Source organism: Desmodus rotundus, chromosome X (genome assembly GCF_022682495.2).
Source record: "Desmodus rotundus isolate HL8 chromosome X, HLdesRot8A.1, whole genome shotgun sequence".
In the NCBI taxonomy this organism is placed as follows: Eukaryota; Metazoa; Chordata; class Mammalia; order Chiroptera; family Phyllostomidae; genus Desmodus; species Desmodus rotundus.
Genome location: NC_071400.1, coordinates 66,470,138 through 66,487,595, shown reverse-complemented (window position 1 = coordinate 66,487,595; position 17,458 = coordinate 66,470,138). Strand labels below are relative to the sequence as shown.

At 49.5% G+C, this 17,458-nt stretch overlaps 2 protein-coding genes across 5 annotated transcripts; both read right to left on the bottom strand.

The window, feature by feature from the left end:
* Positions 1-34: 34 nt before the first annotated feature.
* Positions 35-8,784, bottom strand: SLC35A2 (solute carrier family 35 member A2). Of its 4 annotated transcripts, none has more exons than XM_024580038.3 (5): positions 8,657-8,784; positions 6,927-7,109; positions 3,237-3,388; positions 1,588-1,734; positions 35-281 (listed from the first exon to the last, which is right to left on the bottom strand). In XM_024580038.3, the coding sequence occupies exons 1-5, from the start codon at positions 8,745-8,747 to the stop codon at positions 171-173; spliced, it is 684 nt and encodes a 227-aa protein (XP_024435806.1). In that variant the 5' UTR covers positions 8,748-8,784; the 3' UTR covers positions 35-170. The 4 variants fall into 4 exon arrangements, with proteins under 4 accessions (XP_024435806.1, XP_024435805.1, XP_024435803.1 ...); XM_024580037.2 differs by lacking the exon at positions 35-281 and adding an exon at positions 434-509 and having other exon boundaries at positions 1,588-2,324; XM_024580035.3 differs by lacking the exon at positions 35-281 and having other exon boundaries at positions 450-2,324.
* A 1,198-nt stretch (positions 8,785-9,982) lies between these two features.
* On the bottom strand, positions 9,983-14,768 carry PIM2 (Pim-2 proto-oncogene, serine/threonine kinase). The gene is made up of 6 exons (XM_053917614.1): positions 14,509-14,768; positions 14,268-14,377; positions 13,519-13,569; positions 11,681-12,053; positions 11,163-11,339; positions 9,983-11,064 (listed from the first exon to the last, which is right to left on the bottom strand). The coding sequence occupies exons 1-6, from the start codon at positions 14,567-14,569 to the stop codon at positions 10,901-10,903; spliced, it is 936 nt and encodes a 311-aa protein (XP_053773589.1). The 5' UTR covers positions 14,570-14,768; the 3' UTR covers positions 9,983-10,900.
* Between the last annotated feature and the right edge of the window lie 2,690 nt (positions 14,769-17,458).

Genomic DNA, 17,458 nt, shown 5'->3' with positions numbered 1-17,458 from the left:
AAACAGTTTTATTTGCAAAAACTCATCTAAGAAATATAGGGACATGAGAGCAGCAGGCTGGAGGCTGAGGTGGGTCCTGTCTGGGCCTCCTTACCAGAGTTTACTCATGTCAGCCCTGTGGGGGGTGGGGGTGGTAGGGATGGGGCATCAGTGTCTGCCTCCCCCCACCCCTAATACTGATCAGAGTTTGGTCCTGGCTGGGCCAGGGCAAGAAGGGAGAATGAGGCCAGGCCAGCGTCTTCAATCCCAGCAGCTACGAACCCTTCACCTTGGTGAGCAACCTGTGGTGGACATGGGGAAGAGAGAAAAACACAGAAAGCTGGGGTGGGCTGGCAGGCAGGCATCCTGAGCAAGCGAAGGCAACAGTAGCGAGGCTGGTAATCCTAGGGTTAGTAAAAGAGCCCATGTGTGGAGAGCAGGTCCCCTGGATCAGAAAGCTACACATGGACTAAATAAATACAATATCTTTATTTGGCATTAGGTATCCTGACATTTGTTCATTACAGTTCCTTAGAAAACAAACAAAAAAAATTGGAACAAGTTAATCAAAAATAAAGATCCAATGGCCCTATTTACACATAGCAAACACAGCCCAGGCGTCTCCCATGCACGCGCGCACACACCCCCCTCCCCAGGAGACAGTTAAGGGGTTAATAAGCTTTGAGGAGTGCATGGGGCAGGTTCCATATTTCAGCAACATTAAGACCCCCCCCCCATGAAGTAAGGAAGTAAGGGTGCCTCATTCAGCCAGTGGGGTAGCAAGAGTGGTTGGCAGCTTTATTTTTTTCTCTCAGGATGTCTCAGAAAATAACCCTGCATCTGGCAACTGACAGTGTTTGATTCAGTGAGATCCAGCTACTTTAAGGACCTCCCTCCCTGCTTTTTTCCCACACCCTGGCTCGTCAATTACCTGATTACACAATTCCCAAAACCACTAAAAACCAAATAGTCCCTTGATTTTGAACCAGGCAAAAATTTCAGCCCTTGCCTCCTCCTCTCCCTGGGTGCTCACAAGAGGCCCATTTTCAGGGGTCTCGGTGTCAGGGGAGCTGCTTGAAGGCCACAGAAGAAACAGCTGCTAACATGATCCAGTGTGGTGGTGAGGGAGAGGCCTAGGGCTGTGGGAAATTGAACCCCACAGGTTAGGCATCAGTCATTACGAAAGAGCTGTAGGATTTTTGTCCAATTTGTCCCTACAAAGGTGGAGGGATTCTTGGGAGGGACTCTCCCAGGCATGAGACAGGACACCTCCAGCTGAGGGGGGAGGAAGGGGGCAGGACAGACAAAAGGCCTTAAATGACATTACCCCAATCTGGTCCTCAAGGTGGTTAGACTGAGGCAGAGGAGGTGGTTCTAAAAAGCCCTCCAGGGGAGGTGGGGGTCAGTGGACAAGGAAGGTTTCGTCTAACGCCTGCCCAGCCCCATTCCCCTGCGTTCGTCTCAACGACCTGGGAGAAAAAGACTTCCAACCCCAGAGGAGCCAGGCCCCAGTGGCAACCTGGGTCCTGCAGATGCCCAACACCCTCCACCCAGTCCCCTTCCCTGTCTCCCCACGCTGCTGCCAGCCCTCACTTCACCAGCACTGACTTTGGCAGAAAGGGCTCCGTGCTGAGGTCTCCACGGTGGGAAGGTAGCTGCGGTGGCGGTGGCTGCCCAGGAGGCTGCTGGTGAGTGCAGGGCCCGGAGGCAGAGGTGGGTGTGGAAGCTATGGCTTTGGCTGCACCTCGGGGAAGGCTGTAGAGGTAGACGGCGCCAATGACCAGCCCAGCGCCAAGGGCAAACAGTGGGTCCACGTGGAAGCCAAAGAGGCGGATGGAGGCAACAGTAGACAGCACGATGGACAGGGAGGTGGCAAAGCCCTTAAGGATGTTGTCAGCGTATTTGACAACAACAGCCACCAGTAGGCCGCCAAAGGCCTGGTTGAGCACCACGCCCCAGACAGCAGGCGTGTACCCAAAAAAGAAGCCACGGTGGGCCACTGCGGTGCCCTCAGCCCACCAGAGCCCCACTAGGCCCAGTGTTGTCCCGAAGAGGCCCAGTTGCAGGTTGCGCAGCCACACGGAGCCTGAGCTGCCTTTGAGGATCTTCTCAAAGTAGACACCTGCGAAGCCCGAGGAGAGACAGGAGGCCACGACAGCTGCTAGGCCCACCCCAGGGTTCTGATCCAGCAGCCGTGGGTCCCCACCACCAGCTTGCTGTGCCTGGACAAGGGCGACACCCGTGAAGAGGAGCAGCAGGGAGACCCATTGTAGCCGGGAAAGGCTGCGGTTCAGCATGAGCACGGAGAACAGGGCTGTGGTCAGGATCTTCAGCTGGTATGTCACCTGCAAGTGGATATGGAAGGTGCTAAGGGCTGTGGCTGCCGCCCAACACGTGCACATGGGGCACAGCACCCACTGTGGGCCCCCAGGCACAATGGGGGGACAGGGTAGGGTAGATGACAATAAAAACAGCAAAAATCTCTAGCATTGACTGAGAAGTAGCTAAACAACTCTTGAGGTACCTCCTAGATGGCACACAGGAGGTTGACTGTGCAAGGAAATCCTGGACCACACTCAAGCCTACATCCCAACCCCATTTCCTGGCTGTGTGATGAGGGAGAAAGCACTTGCCATGTCTGAGCCCTGACATCATCTGCTGTAAAATACGGCTGGTGTATGGCGAACACCTTGCACGGTAGGTAATGAATGAATGGTAAACATCATGATGAGGGAGGTCTTGATCAATGCCTGTTGACACAAATGAGTCAGCCACACAATATCAGCAAACGATGTGCTGGGTGTGGGTCTAAGCAGGTCATGTGAGTTCTTTCATTTAATCCTCATGGGTAAAGCGTGTACTACTTTAATGTCTAATTTAAAGATGAGAAAACTAAGGAACAGGGAGGTTAAGTGACTTGCCCAATATCACACAGCTGGAAAATAGCAGAGCTGGGATTTGAACCCAGAGAGCCTGGCCCCAGAATTCAGGCTTGAACCAATTCATAAGGCTGCCTGCAAATAGCCTAAAGCTCATCTACTGCCAACCAAGGGGTCTTCCCGGTGTTATATCTTTTAATCATCTCAGCATCCCAGGGAATAGGTATTACCATTTCTATTCCCATTTCTCACAGATGAGGAAACAGAGGTCAGGGAAGTTCCAAGGATATTCCAAAGGTGAAAAAGCTCCTGCTCTCTGCAGCCCCCACCTCCCACCCCAGCCAGTTCCTCTGGGGCCATGCTGGGCTTGGGGCTCACCTGGAAAGTGGCAGCTGGCAGGTTGGAGATGGCAACATACTGGAGGTTATTCTGCAAGGTGTAGATGAGAGAGGGCACTGCAAGCTTGAATGTGTCCACATATTGCACCAGGACAGCCTCGTGGAGGAAAAGGACCAGGTGCTTCACGTTACCTTGGTGGGTGGAGGAGAGCCCTTTTTAGCACTGACTACCAAAGATAGGGATCCTCTGAGGGCTAGGTCCGGGCCTGGTCCTGTGTCTCCCCACCACACTCAGACTCCCTGAGGGCTAGGATGAAGTCTGCATTCTTAATCTCCCTACAGTGTAAGCACATCTCCAGTAGGCAGTAGGCTTTTGGGATACTCAGCCTAATAAGCACAGAGGTCCATTAACACTGGACTTACTGTGTCTGAGAGTCACAGATCACATCTCACTCATCTTAGAGCCTCCTGGCATGGAGTCCCATTTGGGGCAAGTACACATTTGCACAATTAGTATTAACTAGACAGACTCTTGTGAAGCAGAAGCCCAAAGAGTGTAGGGTAGAAGGCTGTATACCCAACAGGGGAAGTTTTAGACTCTGCTTGTAGACTTAACGTAGCTGCTTACTGGCCTACAGGCTGCCCCAGGGGCCATCTCCCACTTGGCTGAATCTTTCTGTCAGTTCTATACACACCGAGCAGTTGCCCCTGCCACTTGGAAATACACAGGCTTGACTATTAACCCTGTGGAGGTCTCAGCTGATATGAGATATACAAACAAACTCTTAAATGTTGTTACATATATTGGGTACATAGGTTCAAGCTCATGACTAGCTGCGTATTTGTACGTGACTAATAGTATAAGCCATAACATTTAAGCCATCAGTTTGGTTATAACACGTGTTGGGTTCTATGCATCCAAAACAAGTTGCTTATTAAAATATTGTTGCAAGTGTTGTGAAAAGCATTTATGCCTTGAGTATAGCAATATTGTTTGCGATGACTGCTACAAACATTTTGCAAAGCCAACTATTGAATATTCTGATTAATTAATGTTGAAGACATTTTTGGTTGTATTTTTTAGCAACATCCATGTTTCGATTATTTGAAAAGAAAAAAATTTATTCTTTATATTTCTTTAATAATTTCTAGATTGTAACTGAAAATAAAAAACCATGTATTGTTATATAAATATAATAAATGCAAATTTGCAGTGTTTAAATTTTTTTTTTCACATTTTAGCACATACTAGTAATGAATGTATCTCTCGGATACATGTGACCTCTGCAGGGTTAAGCAGGAAGTCTGGTTGGGACCTGCTCCAATCAATGAATGAAAATACTTTCCTATAAGGCCTTTGCAAAACCTACTTTTTTTTGCAGTTCAGTGTCACTCCTCAGGGAAAACCCAACCACTGCACAAGACTTTCATGGCATTAATCCCAGGAGTAATTATCAATATCTAACCCATTACCCAATTTCCTAGGCCCAGGGGTTTGGGTGTTCAAAATTTTCCACGTGTTAGGAAGGTAACATGGTATATATACACCATGTTATGTTGTATGAAATATATATATTTCATATAACATATCCCATATATATGGGCTACACATCATAATCAAGTACACTGATATTCCCACAAAGTGAGAAAAATAAAAAACACATATATAAATAGCCCCACATCAGGTCAGGTGAAGTTTTACTATCAAACAAATTCAGGAAAAAGAAAAACGATGTGTATATGGCGGGTGAGCATTGCAGATAAGCATTGAAAGCCTGTGATTAAGTCTGCAGCTACTTGTTTCTCCCCATCTAAACTGATCAGCCCTATGAGGGCAAGATGCATGCCTGCACTGCTAACACGTCCACCCCCACAGCCACAGCAGGGCCTGCTGTGCAGTGTTCACTAGGAAGTCTCTCAGAATCAATCAGGAACAGAGCAGGTAAGTCCCTAAACTGCTGCCTCACAGGGCCCTGGAGCTAATGATTGGGTAAGAATGTCTTGTTCAACGTAAGTGGTGAGGGCAGAGCCACATGCAAGGCCTTTACAGAGAAAAGAATAGGTAACATTTTAAAGAAGGCCTTCAGGGAGGCGTTTAAACCAGTAGATGAACCCAACTATGAAAAATACAGAGGACAGAAGAACATGTTAAATGATACCACAGGGAGGCAGTCAGCAAAATCCAGGTTACCCAAAGTCTACAAGACAAACGACCTGATTTCTTCAACAAATTAACTATAGGGAAAGAAAAACACTGGAAGGAAACCCAGAGGTTAACAAACCCAGAAGACATTAAGCAATTATGAAACACTGATCTTGATATCAATTTGATCCAAACACTCATAGATACAAAGAACAGACGGACAGTTGTCAGAGGGGAAGGGGCAGAGGGGCTGGTGAAAAAGGTGAAATGATTAGGCAAAAATGAACAAGCAAACAAACCCTCCTAGAGAGACAACTGTGTGGTGATTACCACAGGGAAAGGGGGTGGGGGAGTTAGTAGAGGGGAAAGGGGGGGGTGTTAAATGGTGATGGAAGGAGACTTGACTTGGGGTGGTGAACACACAATATAATATACAGATGATGTAATAGAGAATTGTACCCCTGAAACCTATATAATTTTATTAACCAATGTCACCCCAAGAAATTCAATAAAAAACTTGATTCAAACAAAATTTTTTTATTTTTTAAATTTTTTTCAGAATATTTTATTTTTTTAATTTTAGAGAAAGGAAGAGAGGGAAACCTGTGAGAGGAACATCAATTGGTTTCCTTTCTCATGCCCCCAACAGGGGACCTGGCCTGCAACCCAGGCATGTGCCCTGACAGGGAATTGAAACAGTGACCTTTCCCTTTGCAAGCCGGGGCTTAATTCACTGAGCCACACTAGCCAGGGCTGATTCAAACAAAATTTGAAAAATATTTATGACACTTGAGAAATCACTAGAGTATTTGGACATGGACTAGATATTCAATTATTTTATTAACTTTTAAATATATATTCAAGATAATAAGGGGGATTTACTTCAAAATAATACTTCATGTGGAACATAGGGCAGTTCCCCAAATAACATTGTTTTGCTCATTGTCACTATGTAATAACTGTTGATGAGATGCCTAGGAACTTAACTCATTTTTATCAACTCAGCTGTAGTAGAAGTGGTTTCATTATACATTGTTTCATTTCATGTTCTCGAACCACTGACATTCAGGGAGGACTTACCATACTTCAATATAATAAGGTGGCGGGGGTAAGTAGGCAGACATACCGATTGGCAGTGAGTGGATAATCACCGATGCTGTTTAATGGCAGAGTGGCCATGAGTTGACAACTGTTGCCCCTGGGTGATGGGTACATGGAGATTTTACTATTTTATCATTCTCTCTGATTCAGGGTTTGAAGTTCTCCACAATAAAAAGTTAAAGAGAAATAAATCATCATGTAAGGGTCACCTGCTACTTATGGGCACGTATTGTCTCACTTGTAAAGTCTCCTCAGGCCAGCTTCCTGGGGGTTTGGGGTATAAAAGTGTGGATGCAGCTACTCATAGCTGGAAGAACAAGGCAGCTTACCTGCACTTAAACATTTCCCAGGGAGTTCCACAGAAATACTCCCCCAGCAAACCCTCCATGTGGGTTCAGGTGTACAACACACACACACACACACACACACACACGCACGCACGCAGACTCCTACCCACCAACTCCAGCCCCCCTCCCTGGCTCATACCCCTCTTCTGTGCGAAGAGCAGCAGCAGGCAGGTGAGACCTTTGAGCACCTCGGCCATGACCACAGCAGTAGTGGCAAAGAAACGGTCCCCAGGCAGCGTGCGGGTGTAGCGGATGCTGAGGATGAGGGAAGCATTCTGGACCACCAGCACGGCCAGGGATATATATTTGAGGCGCCGGTGAGCTGTGGGGAATGGAAGGGGCAAGGGGGAAGAAGGGGTCAGAAGTTGCTTGGGGCATAGCCAAACCACTACCCTCTCCTTTCCTTTCTCAAGCAGGATCCTCTTAGCCAGCACTTCCTCCTCCCTCTGCCTGCCCATCTTGACCCAATGAAGATCTGACTTCTCCTGCTTCCACTGCTTTAGTCACAGGAAAAAGAGCCAGAAAGGTACAAGTGGGCAGGGCCCATACCTGGAATACTTCCTGAAGTGTCAAGAAATGGCTGCGGCCAGCCCTTAACACCCACCTTCCCTGAGAAGCCACTCTTCCTCATAAAGTGCCAACTACATTCTCAACATTTATTGAGTGCTTACTGACAGCCTATGACTGGGCTAAGGGATTTATATGGATCACCTCAATGGAACCCTATATCACTCTGATCTCCAAAGGAACTATATGGATTACCATTTTGTGGATGAGCAAATTGAAGATTTATATGAAATGTTGCTTCTATTTAAAGAGGGGTTGTTCCATGTAAAGAATGATACTCCCAAACAGGGAATGAGACCACTGTATAGAGCATGGCCACCCCATAATAAACAGGCTTTCTGCCATCTAAGAAAGTATTTCATTCCCTTACACTCAGAATGATCTCTCCAATCCCTCCCTTGTATGAGGACCGATTCCTTCTGACCCAAAATGATCTAACAAATAAGAAATGATCCTCACACTGTCCCAAGGATTGAACCCCAAGAATGGTCCAGTTCCTTCAATGATATAAGGAAATATTTCCCTATACTCCACATGGTCCAGTCCTCCAACTGCCGCATCCCTGTACCTCCAATCCAAGAATTATTCCTTGCTTTATTCACATAATGAACAATCCTGACTATAAGGAAGGGCCCAGCACCCTCAGAACATTCTTCCTCTGCCATATAAGGAACGACACCCCGACTCCAATATATAATAAACTTTATGTCCATTAGGGATTCCCCCAGCATGGTGTACTCCACCTATAATGAAGGACAACCCTATCCTCAAAATGGACTCTAAGTCACATAAGGAAGGACCCACCCTACCCTACTCACAATAGTCCCTGTCTCTTTATAAGGAAGAAACCACCACCACCCTCAGGAATAGCCTCTCCCTTCAATAAGGAAGAACCCTTCCACCCTCAGAATGGCCTCTTCCTTCTATAAGGAGAAACTCTCCACCCTCGGAATGGTCTCTCACTTCCATAAGGATGGACTCCACACACCCTCAGAATGGTCTTAGTGGTCTTAGCCTCCCTCCCACAGGAGGAAACATCCCTCTAGATTCAAAATATTGTCTACTTTCCGTGTGCGGAAGGGAATCCCCATCATCCTCAAAATTGGTCTCCACCCTGTCCCACACATTCACTATAGTCTGTTCCGTCTTTCCTCCCCCACCCACCCTCACCCCTGCCATACACACACATAGGTCGGTCCATATGGGATGCTCCCTCTCGTTTCAGTGAGGAACCTTCCTAACGGCCCCCAGCGATCCTGACCCCTGCGCTGCCGCCGATCGCTTGCATACAGCCTGTCTCACCCGCACTCACGGTCCCAGGTTCCAACGCCCCCGCGGAGACCGCCCCTGGCCCGGCAGCCGCGGTGGAACCGCCAGATCCAACCGCTGCCATGTTGGCATCTGTCTGGCCCGTCCCTCCTGCAACAGCAGGCCACTTCCGCGTCCGTCACTTCCGCTTCCCTGCCGCCGGGGTGATGCGGGAAGGTAGGACCGATCAGACCAGAGCAGAGGCTTTCCTTGTGCGCTCCTGAACGCGAAATTATGAGAGGCCTCGCGATTTCCACATTCCATCGGGTTAGGGAGACCGGCTCAGCCATCAGTGCACGGCCTCTTCAGCCCATTCCTGTTACTAGACCCACCCCCTTTATTGATCCCGCTTTCCTATCACCCGCCCATCCCGTCTCTTCGTCTCATTGGTTCAGTTGCCCTGCTTCTACCTCAACTGCTTATTGGGAGTCTTCTGACGGCACCCCCCACCCCCCGCCGCATCAAAACTAGGTGTCTCCAGGTTGGGTAGAAGTTCCTTTGCCCTGTCGAGGCCCCCCCCCCCCCGGAGAGCTTGTAGGCTTTTGGGATCCAACGCCTGAGGCGGCGGCACAGGTGAGGCTCATGCAGGTAAACTAGCAGATGAAATCAGGGCAGTTTAGGATATACACGTGAAAAGGCACAGGAAAGTTTGAGACAGGAGGACCAATAAGCCAACAGCGAGATGGTAAAGAATTGACAAGTGAACAGGCAAGAAAGCAGGTGAGAGGTTTACAGATTAGCTTTTGTAAGCAGGTAAGAGGGTGCAGTTAAGGTGGGGACAGGTGAAACCAAAGATAGAAGAGGGCAGTTAAGAATTAAGAAAGGAGAGATGAGAGAGATGAGCACTTGAGACAAAGGAAAGGCAAAAAGCTAAAGGCAAAACAGGTGACTTACACCCCGGTTATTAGACAGCAAGGAATGGCTGTAAAGATTCCTGTCTGCACTCAAACCTAGCCCCACCCTCACCAGTGCCCTGAAAGGGCTTTTCTTCCATGGTGAAGAAACTTACTTCCTCCCTAGGATTTTGGGGAAAAAAAGCACTTTTTCTGCCCAAGCTAGCCATATTTAATTGGAGATGTGTCCCAAACATCTTCAATGTCTATGTCCACTGGACACCTGCAGATACTGGTCATTACACGTAACAGCTAGGAAGTGGATGTTGTCAACAGTTTTTCTTTGTGGTCCTGCTTAAATGAACACATAAAAGATCTTTATGATGGCGCCGCAAAACTGAGACCTCTAGAGGTGAAATCTAGCCCATCTCCCTCTTGGCTCCGCATGCAGTAGATGCCCCACAGATGCTTCATTACAACTGGTCAGTCATTTGTGATTCTATTACGTTTATTAAATAGTGAGTTCCCACACATGGCTTTTTAAATAATCCAGGCAGGTGGAAAAGGGAGAGGATGACACAGTTGGAGCTCCCTTCCTCCCAATACACAAGTATTTACATTTCAGCAACTGGATAATCCTGGCTCAGAAGGAGGCAGCAAGAATCCAAAAAAGGTGGAGGGGGAGGCCCCAGGATAACAAAACAGCAAGACTTATTTCCCCCACCCCCCCCAAAACCCATCCACCCCATCCTAGTGGACTCTGGTGGTGTCCATCTCCCATGCCTTCCCAAATCTTGGAAGTAGGGTTTCTCCTCACCAGAATAAGAGCACTTGGAATAACAGAGTAGGGTCCCTTCACCAAAATCAAAGAAACAAAAAGTTAAAAAAAAAAAAAAGCCCTGGGATATCAATAGGGCATTACCTCCCCCAGAATAAGCAACCCTGGGCTGAGGTAGGCAAGCAGTGTGACTTAATATGGAACCCTAGACTAAAGAGTCCCTTTCCTAAAATAACAACTACAGGGGTTTTAAAAGGAAAGCACCCTTGCCCAAGTTAGAGCATTTGAACTAAGTTTGTGTGGTGGTAGCAGGCAGGAGGTGCCAGTGTAAGGGTTTAACACATCAGAATAAGAGTCCTGGGGCTCAGAATGGAATTAACTTCAACCAAATAAACATCCTTAGCAAAACGAGAAGCAAGGAAGTCCTCCCTGCAGAATAAAAACCATAAATTCTGAGAGGAAGCCTCCTCATCAGGATTGGGATGGGGGCTGGGCAAACTTGGCTTATGTTTTCTGATCCCAGATCTCCAATCTCTGACCCTAGTAACACTGGATTTTTAATAACCTGTAAAACCAGGTCAACGGATGTCCTATCTTTGTGGCATGGCCATGGGATGGCTATCCCAACTAGGGCAACAGGGACCAGGCCAAAGGGGTAGGACCCCCTTTAGGGGTATTAGGGGGTGCATCCTCAGCTGGTGTCTGCATCCAGGGATCCACCAGGATCTCCTCCAGTGAAGGTCGGGCAGAAGGTTTGGGGGCCAGGCACCGGCGGATTAGGGCACAACAGTCTGCAGGTCAGAAACACACAGGAAATTGACAGTTAGTTGGGGGTACCAGGCCCAGGGAGGTATGGAATCTACTGCGCTAGGGCCAGTGAGAGACTCACCTGGGGATACATGGGCAGGGAAGTGGAGCTCAGCCTCCAAAATTTCCTGGTCCCTCTCAAAAGGAATGTCCCCGCACACCATGTCATAGAGAAGGATACCCAGTGACCAGACAGTGGCCGGGAGTGCATGGTACTGGTTACGAGAGATCCACTCCGGGGGGCTGTACACTCTTGTTCCTGCACACAAGCAAGAAGTTAGACCACTCTGATAATACCTTTTCTACCACCCCACCCTCCCCAGGAATTATATGGTCCTGTTACCACAATCGGAACTCTAAAATTCTCAGGAAAACAGGATCCCCTCACCAGAGTAAGAACCCAGAACAAGGTCGGGGCAGTGTGAGAACATGGACTTAACAGAGGGCAAGGCATGAGAACTTCAATACTCAAAATCAAGAACCTTATAAAGGTGCAATGTAGATCAAGGATTACAGGATACCCCCGCAAAGGTAAAGAGCCCATAAAGACAGAAGATTAAAAAAAAAACACCTCCCCACTGAGATTGAAGTAAGTCTTACCATCAAAGTCAGTGTAGGGTTCATCATGAAGCAGGGCGCCAGAACCAAAATCAATGAGTTTGACACAGACTCGGCGAAGGTCTATCAGGATATTCTCATCTTTGATGTCACGGTGGACAACTCCACGGGCATGGCAGTGCCGAACAGCTGCCACTACCTGGGCAAAGAGGCAGCGGCTTCGGGCTTCACCCAGCGGGCCCTGTTCTGTGATGTAGTCAAAGAGATCCTGGGCAGGCAAAGGCCGCTCAAGGACCAGCATGAAGCCCTCTGGTGTCTCAAACCAGTCAAGCAGGCGGATCACACCAGGGTGTCCACCGCCTGCACCCACCTTCCACAGCAGTGCTACTTCCAGTGGGCATGTGACGGAGTCTGACTGTAGGGGGAAACAGGGAGAGGGAAGGGAACAGACATTAGGCCAGTAGCTCTGAGGCTGACTTCTCACCTAACTAAAATCATAGCCCCTTGGCTTCCTGACTGTGTGGCCTGGAGCAAACCACTTCCTTCCCTGGGCCTCAGTTTCCTCATCACACAGCCATTGTGAAGGTGATTCAAGTCAAAAGCCCATGCGTATCTGGCATATAATAGAAGCTCAGTAAATATTTGACAACAAATAAAAGAGGTTCTTTTTTTAAAAGGTATTTTTTTCTTTTTAGGGAGGGGAAGGGAGAGAAGGAAACATCAGTTTGGTTGCCTCTTGTGCGCCCCCTGCCGGGAACCTGACCCGTAACCCAGGCATGCGCCCTAGATTGGGAATCAAACCAGGGGCCCTTTGGTTTGCAGGCAGTTCTTAACATAAGACTACTATGGAATATTTTGTTTTGTTCACTGACATCTTCCCAAGAGTTTAGAACAGCACCTTATACGCAGTACATGCTCAGTAAATGTTAAATAGACGAAAGAACTTAAGAGCAGTGCCTGGTAACAGGGTAGGGCTCAATACGTATGTGTGAAATAGGTGAAAGCAATTAGTAGAAAAGGACCTACTACAAACCGAACTCACAATAAATATATTTTCCCAAGTGCCTAGAACTGTGCCTGGCACATAGTAGGTAGGTGCTCAATAGTTTTGTTAAATAGCTGAACGTAATTATAAAGGAACAAGCACAAAGTAACTCAGTGTTATCACCGTATTTTGTTACTCTCACCAAACACCTAGAACCACGTTGAATAAAAATGGTTAGTGGAACTTGGAATAAGCATTCTATGAAGTAAAGCCAGAGGCATACCTGTTGCTACTCAATAAAGAGCATAAATGTTACTGGCCGCAAAAGCTGTCCCACTCTAGAAGTCCCACGTGCGCACAGGGACTTGCAGAAGCAGCATTACTGCCTGAGGTGGGGCCCTCTCCTGGCCACTTCACTGACTTGCACAGCTGCAAACAGGTTTTCTCACGGCGATGAAAATTCCGCTACTGCGCAGGCGCAGTCTTCCCAGCTCCCACCAGGGGGCGCCACCGCCTTTACAACTGGCCCAGACCCGCCCTGCCGTCCGTTAGCGCGCTAACGGCACAGAAGCAGCCACCGTCACCATGGCAACCAGTGACCTCTGCCCCCCCTTCCCCACCAGCATGCCCTGCGGGCAGCCCCTGAAGCAGGGAGGACGAGAAAGAGGGGTTGGAGGGGAGATTCTAAGGGCTCTAGGGAAACTAGGGTGAGTCAGAACTGTGTGGAGGTGTGCATGTCACTGCAGGGGAGTAAACACGGGCTGGGAGGAGTGATCTCCTCGCCAGTTACAGGGCCCAGGGAGGCACACGATCCATAGAAAGGCCGGGGGGCGAGTGAGCCCATCGTCAGCCATGGCGCCATCAGGTCAGAAAGGGCGCCGAAGAAGATACTCACCAGTGTGGACCAGCCCAGTACGCGATTCCGTGGGATCACTTTGATGGCCACCTGGAGAAGCAGGCTGGGTGAGGGGGCCGGCAGATGACCCCCCAGAGCACTCCCAGTCCTGAGCTTCACCTTAGTCTTTCTTTGTGGCCCCAACCACACCACACCACGACCCCCAAGCGAGCTGGGGCTTCTCCCAGTCCGCAAGTCCCCAGGACCAACTTCACCTCTCCCATCGCCCTCAGCCCTGGGCTCTCCCTTCTCAGGTTTGGAACTGCAATCCACGTTCTGAGTTCCGAATTTCTCCACATCCCAAGCATTCCATCTTCCCATCCAGCCTCAAGACGCTCCGACTCTGTCCCAGGGTCTTGTTCCTCAAGACTCCATACTGGACACCTTATCTCCAAAATCCCCCAAATCTCAGCTCTGGGTTCCCACCTTCACACACACTTACACATCCCCTGAATCCCAGGGTCTAGAGTCATCAAGACCCCCTACCCTCGCTCGCCGGTCTCACTCACTGGCCTTTCCGAATCCCTGCCCCTCCCCCACACGCCCACCTGAGCCGCCACACACACACACATATACACAAGGGGGGGCGCGCGCGGTCGAACGCCCTCAACAAGCCGGGTCCTGGTTCTTAGGACCTTACCACACAGATATTGTGGGTTCATTCCCAGTCAGTCAGCAGCCCAGCCCCGGGCCTCCCGCCCCCGCCACACACACACACCTGACCCTCCCCAGACCCTCGTGGTGGATACCTGGAGTCGGTCCGTGATGCGATGTCCTGCGAAGACAGTGCCAAAGCCCCCCTTACCCAGCAGGGGGCCAAGTCGGTACTCGGCCTCGAACGCTTCCCGATCCTTGCCTCCTACGCAGGCGGAGGCGAGGAAGTCAGGGTAGCCGCGTGCTGAGCCCAGCCGCGACCCCTCCCCCTCCCCCGCGCCGCCCTCCACCGTTCTAGCCCGCCCGGCCTATTAGCGGTAGGGAAGCCTCCCTCACCTGGCGGCTGCGTGGGGGTCACGGGGGCCACCGCGAGCCCCTGAAGAGGCTTGCTCAACATGGAGGAGGCGCTGCGCAGATTAAGCCCACTGAGCCCGCAAGGTGTAGACGCCCGGGGCAGCGGGGCTGGGGAGCCAGGACTTGGGGGCGCCAGGGTGGAAGGTAGGGAAACTGGTGGCCCAGAAGCGCCCACAAACGGCGCAATGCTAAGATTCTCCGCGCGCTCCAGCCCCAACGCTACTGAGCCGGGGCACGCGCCTCCCGGGAGAGTCACCCCGGGCGACAGCCCCGCCCACTTGGCTTTGATCAATCCGGACGCGGCACCTGCTGTACCCCAGCCAATCGGAACCAGTCCTTATTTGCATACCACCCTCAACGTCTCAAGTACCCCCTTATGCAAATACGCGCCAGGCTCTTCCGTGGGGGTGGGGCCTGTATGTAAATGAGGGGGCGCGCGCGAAGAGGAAACCGGTTCTGGGAATCCCTTTGGCGCAACTGCATTTGTTTTGGTTGTTGCGCGGGGTTGTTTTTATATATGTGTGTGTACGTGTATATATAGATATAAATTTATAAAAAATAACTGCACCCCCTCCTTTCCTAGCAAGTTGGTTTGCTGCCGTTTGAAGATTAGCATGGAGATAACGCCAGGCCCAGCTTCTAAGAATCTGGGCCTGTGGCTATCCAGGACCCCTGTCTCCGAAGAGTGCTTCTCACCAAGGACAAAGGCCCTACAGGGGACCGATGGCTTCCGCTCTGAATCTGAAGCCAGGGATTCTGGAAGATCCTGTTTAGCTGCCAGGGATGGTAATCCCCTGACCACCACCGCAGGGGGTACATGCTAGTCAAAGGCAACATCCTAGAGATGGAGGCCTGTGGGGTGTTTTTGTAGCCCTTAAACTAGACAGACTTAGCTAGACCTGGCTGTGAGCTCAGTCAGCAGGTCTAGAATCTGGAAGAGGGGCGGGGGAGTTCTTGAGTGGGGGTAAGCCAGCATGGTGGTGGCTCCAGATGAGAGACAGGGGCTGAGAGCTGGAAGAGGCGGTAAAATACACTTAGTCACACATTTGGGAAAAATAGGCCTTGTGCCACAGAAAGATAGACATGCACTCAGAAGACACACACACACACAGAAGTACCATGTGAGATATACACACATACCATCATTGTGTAAACTTGCCCTAGACACACATGCCGTCACGCACTGTCATGGAGAGTGACATCCACTGCCAGGCAGGCATGCTGCCAGAGTCATGTCCCAGAATGACACACACAGTTACAGAAAGGCACTCCAGAGAGATTCACATAGACCTACATTACCATGTGACAATGACACAGAAATGTCCCTGTCAGACACACTGCCAGAACTTGTCACAAAGACAGTGGCCCCATCAGATGTGCACTATCACAGACTTGTATTGTCCCAGAAATGTGAGTCCCAGAGTGTCACAGAAGCCACATGGATGCTTGAGAGAGACACATGCACTGCTGCAAAGGCAGACACATGTATGTGATAGAGCCATATAGATAGGCAGTATCACAAAAACAAGCAGAGACAGACCCAGTCAGACACACATACACCAGCAGGCACGCAGCACCGTCACTGACAATGTTCAGAAACAGCTACTCAGAATCCATCACAGGAACACAGACGGACATTCACCCCATCAGAAAGAAACCACAAATGCACTATCACAGACAGACCTACACAAACACGCACTCGTCTCAGAAATGACACAAACTGTCAAAAAGATTCCCACCATCTGACACACCTGGAAACAAGCCCTCATCACAAACTAGAAACACTGTGTGAGATGCACACACACTTGGACTCAGCAGTCACATATACGTAGGTAACACCCAAAAAGCAAATACATACATGTACTCTCCCTTACTCATCCATTTATTAGGGGTCTCCTGTAAGCCTACCAGGTCCTGGTGGGGTTGCAGATACTAGAAATACACAGATAAGTTAGGCATCATAGCTCTTGCCTGGGAAGTTGATAGTACAGTTATTGGGGAAGGGGTAAAGGCATTTGTAAGTAGATGGGAGAATGTGGATGAAGTCACAAGGGGCTTTTCAGAAGGCAATGCTCTACACATCTTGAAAGACATGGTTAGGGGTTTGGGACAGAGGAAGGGCAAATTCTAGGCAGAGGCCAAGGTAATTGGAGGCAAGAAGAGGTAGGCAGGGGCAAATGGTACATAAATTTCAACAGTAGAATAAATATGTACTAACATTTGAGCTCTTGGAATGTGCCAGCCCTGTGTTTTTGTTATGTTGACCATATTCATTCTCTCTCATTGCTCACAGTCAGATAGAGCACGAGCCACTTGAAGCTCAGAGAATCTATGATTTGACCGAGGCCACACAGCAAGAAAAAGCCAAGGAAGGTTTCAGATCAACTCTCTGGCATACACATGCCTGAGCAGTAGATTCTAGACATCCCTCGGTCAGCCTTTCAGCCAGCTGTGTCCTCCTCTGTAGAGCTGGACACACATCCTTCCTCAGGGGCCCCATTATTGAAGCACAGCAAAAAAGACACTTGACAAAACCTGGGGGCCGGCCAACCTCTGCTTTGGCTTCACCCCTAGGTCAGGGCACATGAGTGTCAGAGAACAGGGGGACATGAAAAACAAAACAGGGTTTGGCCATTCCTCAGCTTCTAAAATCCAGTCAGGGAGGCCCATTTGGTCACTTCCACTGAACTAATATTGTGATGAAGCACCCGTTGTGCTTTTCCAAAGCATTTCTTCATCAAATGATAACAAGGAAAGAACAAACATTTATGGCCAAAGAGGCAGGCAGAGAAGTTGGATAAGTCCTCTGTTCCCCTCACACTCCAGGAAATAAGGTGGGCAGGCTACATCCTGTGCCAGTACTGAAGTAGGGACAGCAGGCAAAGATGGAGCTTACTTGGAGGTAACAGGTCCAGAAGGTGGTTTAGAAAAC

Excerpts from the sequence above, each read along its gene's own strand:
- PIM2 (XM_053917614.1), bottom strand. The coding sequence starts at position 14,569 with ATGTTGAGCAAGCCTCTTCAGGGGCTCGCGGTGGCCCCCGTGACCCCC. Across the intron at positions 13,570-14,267 it reads GCATCACGGACCGACTCCAG|GTGGCCATCAAAGTGATCCC; the intron begins GTATCCACCACG and ends CTGCTTCTCCAG. Across the intron at positions 11,340-11,680 it reads ACCCTACACTGACTTTGATG|GAACAAGAGTGTACAGCCCC; the intron begins GTAAGACTTACT and ends GCTTGTGTGCAG.
- SLC35A2 (XM_024580037.2), bottom strand. The coding sequence starts at position 8,747 with ATGGCAGCGGTTGGATCTGGCGGTTCCACCGCGGCTGCCGGGCCAGGG. Across the intron at positions 7,110-8,656 it reads ACCTGGGACCGTGAGTGCGG|CTCACCGGCGCCTCAAATAT; the intron begins GTGAGACAGGCT and ends CATTCCCCACAG. Across the intron at positions 510-1,587 it reads ACGGAGCCCTTTCTGCCAAA|GAACTGTAATGAACAAATGT; the intron begins GTCAGTGCTGGT and ends TTGTTTTCTAAG.